Here is a 12,229-nt window from a genome sequence, read left to right on the forward strand (position 1 = left end):
GAGGAGCAGAGGGGGACCTGACTAGTGAAGTAAGTGGAAGCTGAAGGTGAAGGACTCCACTCCGTGGGGTAGAAAGAGCTCTCACCTGAAAACCACCTATTGGTGCAAAGGAAAGCTGGGTCTTTAACCCTAACAGTGTTTGAAAAAGGCCTCTTCTAATACTCACTGGTTTGATAAACCAGTTTCTCTGAAGAAACTGGGGTTCTGATTCTGCCCCTTGCCCAGACAGCCAGGCGCCCTCCATGTGTTAACTTCTCCAGAGTTCTGTAGCCCTGTGTCCAGAAGGGTCCCCAGGTTGGCGGGACACCCTCAAAGTACACTCCCTCCATAGAGAGGGCACTGTGACCAACTCTGGACCCAGGGCAGCAGTTCTGTATTTTCCTTCTGCCTCTTGGACTGCTAACCCTAAGGCTGGCCCTGAACTTGGCAGGGGCTGCTGGAGAATGGAGTCCAGAAAAAATACCTCTCTCTCTAGCACCTGCTTGAATACCCTGGGGATGATGGGAACCCAGAACACAGATGTATGTCACACATGCGTACACCCACAGCTGTGTAATATTCTGGTGGGGCAGGGGGATAAGGGCAATGGTGGTGTTTTATATAGCCCTGGAAATGAGTAATAATTTAACTTGAAATCCACTTTGATCTTACTCTGTATTCAAAGGATTTGATGGGGTGGGGATGCAGCAGCAAAAACTAGGAACCAGAGAATCTGAGGAAGGGAAGGAAGGGGAAGGCTTGGAAAGCTACTGGGAAGCAGGCAGTCCAAAATCTGCCTTAGGTTTGGGAAAGGGAATTGAGCAGGACACAGGCAAGAACAGGGCCTGCCATGATGAAATCCGGAACGAGACATCAGGTTGTCTCTTGACAGTTGGGAATAAAAAAGCCCCAAATGCTCAGAGCTTCAAGCTGACAGCTTGGAGTAATAAAGAGCAAGACCCCAGGGAGCAGGTGGAGGCAGAAACAAATTCAAGTGCCGGCTGACCCACAGAAGGAATGCAGAGAAAGGTCAGGCATCAGCTCTGACTCCTAAAGTACTGCCGGCCTCCACCCCCTAACGCAGTAACAGAGATGAGCATCGGTCTGAACAACTAACTGCCTCGGCCAAACCTGAGACGGGCTGCTGGGATCCATCTGTCACCCACATGTTTGGGTTGAAGCTGCAAAAAAGGAAGTCATGATTGGTCTAACGGGAAGGGAACCAGGTAGTTCTGTAGATTGGACTAAGTGAAAATTAACATTAAAATCAGTTAAGCATCTAACTTTATGGAGAACATGGAAAAACTGCTCTAAAAATGTAAAAGATCTAGCATCTGATACATTGGTGTATTCTGTGGGTAAGAACATGGGTTCCAGAAGACTGCCTTGACCACATATCGTGTGGCTGCCACTCCAGGATTTTGTCCTTGCCTGTGAAGTTTAAAGGCACAGCTGTCCGACTGTCCTGAGGTTTAGGTGAGACAATGCATGCAGAGTCGTCAACACCACACTTAAGTAGAACAAAGTCTGGAGAAACAGAACCTACCATCATAGGAGGACAATAACCACATGCTTATCTTACAAGATAAGCAGAAAGGCCTTGGTTGAGGAGGGCAATGCAGTCGTTAAAAAACTACTACTGTAAGCTGGGAGGTCTGTAGGTGGGGACCCTGGTGTTCATTCACCAGAGGAAACCCAGGGCTGTGGAGAAACCTGAGCCTCCATTTCCTTTTCTGTACAGTAAGAACAAACACAGCACTTGTACCTTGGCATGAAAAAAATGCAGGCAAAGCACAGGCTGTTTATTCAGTATGTAGTGGTCAAGGATTTGCTGTATGCCAGCCTCAAGGTGTGGGGATGCTGTGGTGAGTGACAGACCCTAGAGACTTAACCTCAGGCACAAGGAGGTCTCCAAAACTCATGGCACAAGGTCCCTGTCCCCATGGAGCTTAAATTCTGGTGGGAGAGGCAAACAACTGAAATAAGCAGAACATTTCAGAGAGTGACCAAGTAAAGTAGGAGCAAAACCCCTGGATGGAGCACTCATCATGTCTGCACATAAACACACTATTCACGTGAATGAGTTTCCTTTCCAGAATGAACCAACGTTTGCCCTAGAAACTTGTGCACTCAGAGCAAGCAGCAGCAGGAGGACAGGCAGAGGGCACCTACCTCATCCTTGGCCAAGGTTTTCAGATGCTCCAGGATCTGAGCCATCACCGTTTCACACAGCTTGTTGTTTTCAGCCAGAAATTTGGTGTCTCCCCCATAGAGGCTGTCGTTGGAGTCAACTGATGGAACAGACCAGAGCAGTGAGCAAAATGTGGTATGCCCATTCAAAGGAATATCATTTAATCATAAAAAGGAATGAAATTCTGACACGTTAAAACATGGATGAATCCTAAAATCTTTATAAGTGAAATGTGCCAGGCACAAAAGGGCAAATACTGCATGATTCCTCTTTTACGAGCTACTAGAATAGGTAAATCCATAGAAGGAAGTAGAATGGAGGTCAGCACAGGCTGGGGAGACAGGGAGGGAACAGGAAGTCACTGTATTGGGTACAGAGTGCTGGGATGATGAAAAAATTCTGGAAATGGACGGTGGTAATGGCTTCACAACATTGAATATACTTGATAAAACTGAATTGTACACTTAATGATAGTTAAAATGGTAACCTTTATTACTATGTGTATTTTAACAATTTTTTTAATGTAGTCTTAGTACAAAAAAGTCAAGATCTCTGATTACAGAGACCACTCCAAAGGATTTATTTATTTTAAGAAAATAATCAAGGGGTGCCTGAGTGGCTCAGTCGGTTAAGCATCCAACTTCGGCTCAGGCGAGAGTATCATAGTTCATGAGTTCGAGCCCCACGTCGGGCTCTGTGCTGACAGCTCAGAGCCTGGAGCCTGCTTCAGATTCTGTGTCTCCCTCTCTTTCTGCCCCTCCCCTGCTCATGCTCATGATCTGTCTCTCTCTCTCAAGAATAAATATTGAAAAAAAATTTTTTTTAAAGAAAATAATCCAGCAGGTACCCAAAGATGCACATATATGATGTTTGTTGTTTTGCTGTGAACAGCAGCATTCGTTATATGTTCACTGTATGTTCATTATAAACTTGTTTAAAAGGGTGAAATGAGAAGTAATGTAAATGTCGATCAACAGAGTTTTAACTAAATGCTCTGTTACGGGGCGCCTGGGTGGCGCAGTCGGTTAAGCGTCCGACTTCAGCCAGGTCACAATCTCGCGGTCCGTGAGTTCGAGCCCCGCATCAGGCTCTGGGCTGACGGCTCGGAGCCTGGAGCCTGTTTCCAATTCTGTGTCTCCCTCTCTCTCTGCCCCTCCCCCGTTCATGCTCTATCTCTCTCTGTCCCAAAAATAAATAAAAAAACGTTGAAAAACAATTAAAAAAAAAAAATGCTCTGTTACAATATTAAATACTAGGAGGATAATAAACGATGTGATCTATAGTTGTTAATTACCATATACTATGTTATACTATTAGTAACAGTTACAAGATACTATCAATTTTAATTTTAATTTTTTTTAAGTTTATTTATTTTGAAAAGAGAGTACATGAGTGGAGGAGGGGCAGAGAGAGGGAGAGAGAATCCCAAGGAAGCTCTGTACTGTCAGTGCAGAGCTGGACGTGGAGCTTGAACCTGTGAACCATGAGATCACAACCTGAGCCGAAGTCAAGAGCTGGACACTCAATGGAATGAGCCAATCAGATGCCCCAAGCTACTATTAATTTTTAAAAAGTAACAAAACAGTATCCATAGTAGAGCCTTTATATAAATATAGCACACAGATACACATATATCCATGTATATTTCCTAATTTATAGTTGCTTAAGAACCAATTTTTAATTATTTCCTTTCAATTTGTCTGAATCTTTTAGAGAATGGGACAGAGGCGCCTGGGTGGCTCAGTCGGTTGGGTGTCTGACTTTGGCTCAGGTCATGATCTCCAGGTCCATGGGTTCGAGCCCTGCATTGGGCTCTGTGCTGACAGCTTGGAGCCTGGAACCTGTGTTGGATTCTGTGTCTCCCTCTCTCCCTGCCCCTCCTCTGCTCGTGCTCTAGCTCTCTCAAAAATAAATAAACAAAAAAAGAGAACGGGACAGATAATAAGCATGTAGTAATTAATTGATAAAATAATTTCAGACATGTCTTATGTACATTTCTAGTTGCTGTTTCAAAGCAGTACGTTGAATACCTGCCTGTCTCACCTCGAAACACCAGCTGACACCATTTTGCTCCTTGTGTGCAAGCTCTCTCACTTGCTCTCTCCACACACACACACACACACACACACACACACACTCACTCACTCACTCACTCACACATAATGGGTTTTTCTAGCCAAACCATTTGTGAGCAGATTGCAGACCTGTTGTCTAAGAATAATGAACAACTGCTCCCCAGCAGTCTCCTTGCGCCCCGGCTTCTCTGTCCAAAGGCAATCTCTCATCCAATTCTGCCTGTTTATGGGTCTATGTCTCAACTACTATCCACCATTCAGAGGATGACAGCTATTCTTAAAAGAATGTAACAGACTGTGATTCTTGTAAAAGAATGTGATTCAGCCAGTCACCACCACCTGATTTTGCAGGGCAGCAAAACTGCAGCTGGTGAAGGAATTTCTCACATCCACTGCTGAGGACCAGAATAGTTCTTGGCATAAATTCTCAGTCTTACTCCGGGTTGGAACCTACTCTTTCTGATTAGCTCAGCACTGGAAAAGAGAGAAGGTCTGAGACTGCCCATGGCCAACACTCCCCAGGCGGGCCAGGCGTGTGTTCAGAGCAGGCTGCTCGCGTGCGCACACACACACTGCACCTCTTGGGTAAGGGTCTGCTCTGCACCAGATTCCACGCTAGGAGCTGGGGACCCAGTGGGGGCCAAGGCTGATTTGGTTCCTGCCTCAGAGAGCTCACAGACCATTAGCAGATGCAGACCAGCAAACTGAAAAGCACGTACTGAATGTCAGAAGGGGGCAGTACAAGGGGTTATGGGATCCTGAAATCTAGGCTTGGGACGGAACTCTGGAATTAACAAGGACAGGCTAAGCTCCACAGCTTGAATTCACCGGACAAGTGGAAAAAGGGGCTAGGGGGCAGGATGAGTTTTCCATACTTGATAATGATGGAGGGAGCAAAGGGCCAAGTTGAGAATTAAAAGGAAGTTGGTCAGACCAGTGTGTATAGTGGCCCCGAGAGTCCCCTGAGGGAGACATGATATCCCTGGCAGGTGGCCACTAAGAATAGCCCACAATCCCTGCATCTGTCTTGCCCTGCGATCACGACCCTGAACGCTTCAAGGGCCTGGCAGGTGACATGGAGGAGCAAAGGGGCTACACTGGCTTCACAGGGGCATCCTGGATTGTGGTCTTCCAACTAGCTGGATACACACTATCTGCATATTAAATAAACATGCAGGGGCACCTGGGTGGCTCAGCTAGTTGAGTGTCTGACTCTTGATTTCAGCTCAGGTCATGATTCCAGGGTCATGGGATTGAGCCCCATGTCAGGCACCGCGCTGAGTGTAGAGCCTGCTTGAGATTCTCCCTCTGCCCTTCTACCCGACTTGCATGCGCTCTCTCAAATAAAAGAATATAATAAAAAGTAAATAAAAAAGGAACACTCCATACACAGGAAACTTTCCCTCACACATCAAACATGTCTACTCTCTCACATTTGTAGGAGAGCACTGGAGTTCTTGCTCCAGGAAATCTCAGAATGTCATCGGATTAATCTAGAAAGAAAGTAGCAAAGGAATTCTTTGTAAATGCAAAAAAATTTTACCGTAGTTCTTGAGAAGTTCTAACCTGTTTCAACACTGTAAAAGGCTGCCTAGAGTAAGAAAGGGGTGGGGAAAGGAAGCGCCTCCCGTGGCCCCCTGGGCCTCTCTCCTCCTAAGCCAATTGTCAGGTCACAATTGCACATCCAGAGTAAACACAGCTGGGCCAAGAAAGAAGGAAAACAACCCACCCGGCCTTCCATTTTCTTCTCTAAAAGCCAGAAATCTAGACTCCTGTCTATTGCACATAGCCACACTCCCTTTGCTTGCACTCTGGCTCCCAGTCTGCCAGCTGTATAGTTTAGACAGAGGGTTAAACGAATCTGCTCAAATAGGAGGATGAGGAGAGGACAGGAGACAGGAAAGGGCTTACCCCTCTAACAGGGCCCAAGGTTTGCAGACCCAATTCCAGGTCAGTGCCTGGTCCTCAGAAGTGTCTCTACTGTTATATGTGCACTTGGCAAAAAAAGGAAATAAAAATGCCAACCAATAGGAGAGCCGGGGTGGCTCGGTCAGTGAAGTGTCCGACTTCAGCTCAGGTCATGATCTTGCAGTTTGTGGGTTTGAGGCCTGCATCAGGCTCTGTGCTGACAGCTCAGAGCCTGGAGCCTGCTTTGGATTCTGTGTCTCCCTCTCTCTGCCCCTCCCCCACTCATGCTCGCGCTCGCTCTCTCTCTCTCTTTCTCTCTCTCAAAAATAAAAAAAGGCAACAAATATAGGAAAAGGTGCACAATCTCATTGCTGAGAAATGCAAATTACACTCACTAAAACAGCCCAAATGAAAAAGACTGACCACACGGAGGGAACAAAGGGAACACTCATTCATGCCTAGTGGGAGTGTCAATTGGTACAACCACTTTGGAAGAAAACTGTGAGATAGTATCTACCAAAGCTGAACATAAGCAAATCCAGTGAGCCATCAATTCCACCCGTAGGCATATCGCCAGTGGAAATGTACACCAAGAGCACATATAAATGTGTTCACAGCAGCACTACCCTCAACAGCCAGAACCAGGACCACTGGAAACATGCAAATGTTCAAACCGGAGGGAATGAATAAATTCTGGTATGGTCACCGGGTGGAATACTACACGGCAATGCAAAAGGATGCACGCCAGCTACGCACGGCACAGGTGAATCTCACACACACAGAGTATCGAGTGGAAGAGGCCCGACACCAAAGAATGCTCGCTAAACAATTTCACTGACCTCAAAAGTCGAAAACGTACAAACTAACCTGTGATGCTGGAAGCAGAGTGGTGTGCCCTGGAGGGGAAAGTGGGGGCGATGACTGGGTGGGGGCATGATCTGGGTGGGGGTTACCTGGGTGTGTTCACTTTGTGATGATTCATTGAGCTTTCCAGCTGGCTGTATGTCTGACATATGTTATGATTTAATTAAAACACTGTTATTTTATAAGAGGAGGCAGCATGACGCATGCTCCACAGTTCAGGGTGTGACTTGCACTTCCACCAATAACCGGCCACAGGCCCTGGAGTAAACCATGGCGTCTCTCGGAGTCTCCCCTTGCTCACACATAAAATGGGGATGTAAATGCCTGTCTCACACGCTTCAGGGCCGTGAGGAGTACAGAAGAAAGATCCGTGGAGTCTGGGGTGGGCCTTGGCACGCAGTAGGAGCTCAAGTCTCAGGTGCTGTCATCATCCACATCAACCTGCCTCCCTAAGTTACATCTTAACTATTAGCCCCCAAATGCCAGCTAGAGGAAGGCTGAGAGTTGTAGCAGAAGGCCCTCCCTTAGCACTGCAAATGTGTTTCCAGAAATTTCCAAGTGGAGAGACCGTTGCTTAAACCCTGAAGTATGCAATTACCGGCCAACGCACTTTTCACAACAATAGGGCCATCTTGGGAAAACCGATAATTAGAACGGAGGGTCTGACAAGCAGGTGGGTGCTTGGGCTCAGTGGGCAGATGTCTGGAATTGGGACTGTCCTGCGTTACATGCAGGATGTGAGAAGTCTGCTTTCAAATTCCTGGCAGCAGATGCAGAATGGCTGGTAGCACGTGGGGGAGGCAAGGCCACCTCCTTCCTCCTGAGCATCTGAAATAGGGGTTCCCTGAGCCTCAGCATCACCTGAAGAACTAGGTAAAAACACCCAGGGTCCCACCTGAGTCTGTGGTTAGGGGCAGGCCTGGGAGAAGCTCATGCCTATGGACATCAAACCACCTTTCTAGGTTATTCTGTAGCACACCAGAGAGAGCACGGAGTGAGTGCTTGGAGTGCTCCCCTAAACTTGTCAGGTTGTCAAAATGATTTTGGATATTTGTTAAAGACAAAATTCTCCGGCCTCTTCTTGGGGTTCCCAATTGAGAAAGGGCAGGATGGGGCTCAGGGATCTGCTCAGGTTCTTACTTGGGCACATGTAGTGAGACCCTGGACTAGAAGTTTCTGGTGCGTAAAACCCTAAGGGATTTAAAAACAAAAACATTTTACTGGACTTTCATGAAATTCCAGCTCGGTGTAGTCCAGTGGGAGGGGACCCCACTACCTTTGTCTATGTGGTAGAGATAGGTCTCCTGGCTCATGGCGGATAGGAGGTGCAGGACACAGGTGTAGATGCGGATTTTGTCGTCACTGTTGTCCTCCCAGGTGTAGTCCTGGATCACGTTGAGAAGCTCTCGGACAAGGAACAGGACCCCATGTTCTGGGTGATCCTAGCGGAAAGCCAAAAAAGGATAAATAATGCTAGATAGGAAGCAGGAGGAGAAACCAAAAAACAAAAAATCCACCAGGATAGAAGCCCGGGTCCCTCCCTTTAGCAGCTCTCGGGGAATGGAAGTGCCAGCTACTTTGCAGGCGAGCCCACTCACAAGCCTGCTCAAACACCACTGAGAAAACGGACAGGATAATGTTCCTCCCGCCGACGAGCATGCTCCAGTCTGGGGAGACGAGCTTGGAGAGCCTCTTTGGGTCCAAGGAATGAGGGAGCTAAGTTACCTGTCAGCTTAATGGCCTGTTTCCAAAATTACACACTGGTTCTATGTGTAGAGCAGTAAAAAGTCCTGCTCCTCCGACTCCAAAAGCAAGATTGTGGGTGTTGTAGCAGATCCGACATCGGAAGCCACCTGCTTTGCGTAAGCCCCCAGTGATCACTGTCACCAGCAAGGGCACCAGCGTTAAATATAGCCTTGCTCTTCAGGGCGTTCAGTGACATTAACAGCTAAAGTGAGGACGCTCTCTCGGGAGAGGAAAAAACCCAAGAGGCAGAGCACAGAATGGTGTTCCTCAGATGTTGAAATGAATCGGAAGAGTGTGCCGGATGCCACAAAGCCAGCAGCTTAGTTCACTTCCAACAAGCTGCCTGCATTTCTCTGGCTCCCCTTCTGAACATGCTCCATGGAGGCCTACCGCCAAGAGTCAGTGCCCAGCTCTGCCACCATCGTCTTGCTCACCCGGTGGCTACACCTTGCCCCTCATCCACTCCAGCCAGCACCTTTATGTCTCCTGGGCCCAGCTGGACCACTCAGAATCCTGCCAGGACACAGTGGGCATGCTCAAAATGGTTCCGTGAGGACCAGTTCAAAAAGGATTATTTATCGAGACAGGGGCAGCGTGAAGGGAGCTGGAGAGGAAGGACAGGCGAGGCACCCGGGGCCTCATGACAGCAGGAAGCCCTTACCGACCCTGGACTGAAAGCACAAGGTGTGTGTGTGTGGGGGGGGGGGGGGGGGTAGGACCGGAAGTGCAAGACCCGCAGCTGGAGACGGCACCTAGCAGGAGCTGCAGCCTCGGGTAGAAGAACAAGGCCGCTGCCAACCCATGGCCGCGTCAGGGGACAGATGCCCCAAACTCGCTCTCCTCCCGCCTTCCAGTGTGCTGTTGGTCCTGCCGCTGGCTGAGCGACTTGGAGACCAGAAGGGAGCCCAGGTGAGGCGGTCCCCAGGGGCCGGTCTCCCACACAGAGCTCCACGGAAGCGCAGAGGATGCTGCCGCCGGCAGCTCGCGTGCCAAGGATGGCTGGCTTCCCGGCCCTACCGCACCCCCCGACTGGAATCTTCATCTGCAAGACTTGGCCACACTGGCTCCTCGACAGCCTCCAGATCCCATTGTACACGCCAGCTTCTCAGTGAGGCCTTCTCCGATCAGCCAGCCAGAGCCTTGCTCACCGCTGGCCCCCAGTCTCCATCACAGACCGTCCTGTCTGTAATTCTGCAGTGCAGTTCTCAAGTGACTTCCTCACTCCCGCAGTGAACTGCCCCACAATATCTCTTGTTTTCGCTTATCTTTCATCGTCGCCTGTAACCCAGCACGACAGACACTTCATCTGCCATATTTGCCGATACACAGCCAGGACTGCCCTGGGAACACAGTGTGAACGGTGTCCCGCCCTGTCCCTGGTTCTAGGACAGTGCTGGGCGCAGGCAAGCACCCAGTAAGTCATGGTGGTTGGATTCCAGTTTGGGCACCTTCTATGTGCCAGGCGCTGAGGTGGCTACAAAGACGAATAACAGTAGCTAAGTTTTATGGTGGCTATCGTAGCTTTTCTGTGTTCCAGTTAGATATGATCATGACCACCCCCCCCACCCCCAATTTCACAGATGGCAGATGAGCCACAGAATGGTTAAGTGGCACTGCTGGTAGGTGGAGGAACCAGGGCTTGAGCTCTGACAGTCTGGCTCCAGAGCAGAGATTCCTAACTGTTAATACTGTATTTTTCTTGCCCCTCTCTGACTTTATGGAGCTGGCTAACTAGGGGAAGCCTTACATGTAAGCCAGCTATTTTGTGACTATTGTTTTTTTAACCTTTGCTTTTTTTTGAGCAAGAAAGAGCGTGAGCAGGGGAGGGGCACAGAGAGAGGGAGACACAGAATCCAAAGCAGGCTCCAGGCCCTGAGCTGTCAGCACAGAGCCCGAAGGGGGCTCGAACTCAAAAACCACAAGATCATGACCTAAGCTGATCTTGAAGTCAGGTACTTAACCGACTGAGCCACCCAGGAGCTCCTCCATTGCCTACAATTTTTAACTGAATCAAAATTAGGCCTCTGAAGTGGTAACACTGAACCTGTTCAATCAAGTCTGTATGTCCTACCAAATGTTATAGAGAAGTCTGTCCGCCAAGAGGCTGACCGCTGCTAACACCACAGCAGATTACTTCAAAATGCTCTGAAAGTGACACCGTTTGCCGAAGAGAGGCTGGCCTGGGGAAATGTTTATTTCTGCATTTAAAATGACTTTAAATTTTTTTTCTAAACAAATAAAATGAAGTCTTTTAAAAGCCTTGTACACGGTTGGTAGGAACACAAAATGGTACAGCCACTATGGAAAACAGCATGGAGGTTCCTTGAAAAATTAAGAGGAGAACTACCAGGGGTGCCAGGATGGCTCAGTCAATTAAGCGTCTGACTCTTGATTTTGGCTCAAGTCATGATCTCACAATTGGGAGATCAAGCCCTACAGTGGGCTCCAGGCTGGATGTGAAGCCTGTTTTAAGATTCTTTCTCTCCCTCTCACTCTGCCCCTCTTTCCTGCTCACGCTGTCTCTCTCAAAAGAAAAAAAAAAAAAAGAACAGAACTACCATATGATTCAGCAGTCCAGCAATCCCACCTTCGGGTATTTGTCCAAAGAGTTGAAATCAGGATCTGAAAGAGGTATCGGTATTCTCATGTCCGCTGTGGCACTATTCACAGTAGCCAAGATGTGGAAACAACCTAAACGCCCACTAGTGGATGCATGGATAATGAAAATGTGATATACATACACAATGGATTAATATTCAGCCTTAAAAAAAACGGAAATTCTGTCAAATATGACAACATGGATGAACCCTGGAAGCCAGTAAGTGAAAGAAGCCAATCACAGAGAAATACTCATGATTCCACTTACATAAGGCATCTAAAACAGTTATGTTCACAGAATTAAGAATAGATGGTGGCTGCCAGGGGCTAGGAGGAGGAGGAAATGGAGAGCTACTCATCGATGGGCTTATGAGGCACCTGGGTGGCTCAGTCGGTTAAGTGTCCAACTCTTGATTTTGACTCGGGTCATGATCTCACGGTTCATGGGATCGAGCCCTGCATCAGGCTCTGTGCTGAGAGCAAAGAGCCTGCTTGGGATTCTGTCTCTGCACGCTCTGTCTCTGTCTCTGCACGCTTGCTCTCTCTCTCTCTCAAAATAAACAGTTTTTTAAAAATGGGCTTAAGGTTTCAATTAAGCAAGACGAAGACACTCTAGAGAGCTGCTGTACAACACGGTGCCTGTAGTTAACAATACTGTATCACATACTTAAAAATGTGTTAAGATGGTACATCTCTTGTTAAATGCTCTTACAATAATAAAATTAAACTTAAAAAATTAAGTAAAAGCTGTGACACGAAAGGATATGATCTGAACCAGGTAAAAGCGGGATACAGGAGTTGCCTTCATACTAAACCTACTCACAAGAGACGTGCCTCACGTGAGGCCCATCCTGGGGCCCCGGAGCCC

General features: G+C 47.9%; 1 protein-coding gene across 7 annotated transcripts in view; it reads right to left on the bottom strand.

The window, feature by feature from the left end:
• VPS35L (VPS35 endosomal protein sorting factor like) overlaps nucleotides 1-12,229 on the bottom strand; it is a 118,088-nt gene that overhangs the window by 5,898 nt on the left and 99,961 nt on the right. For all 7 annotated transcript variants that reach the window (XM_042922492.1, XM_042922493.1, XM_042922491.1 and 4 more), the window contains 2 exons: nucleotides 8,294-8,459; nucleotides 2,152-2,270 (listed from right to left, as the gene is read on the bottom strand). In XM_042922492.1, the coding sequence (XP_042778426.1) occupies nucleotides 2,152-2,270; nucleotides 8,294-8,459 (285 nt within the window). The remainder of the gene's footprint in view (nucleotides 1-2,151; nucleotides 2,271-8,293; nucleotides 8,460-12,229) is intronic.

This window comes from Panthera leo, chromosome E3, assembly GCF_018350215.1.
Source record: "Panthera leo isolate Ple1 chromosome E3, P.leo_Ple1_pat1.1, whole genome shotgun sequence".
Taxonomy (NCBI): Eukaryota; Metazoa; Chordata; class Mammalia; order Carnivora; family Felidae; genus Panthera; species Panthera leo.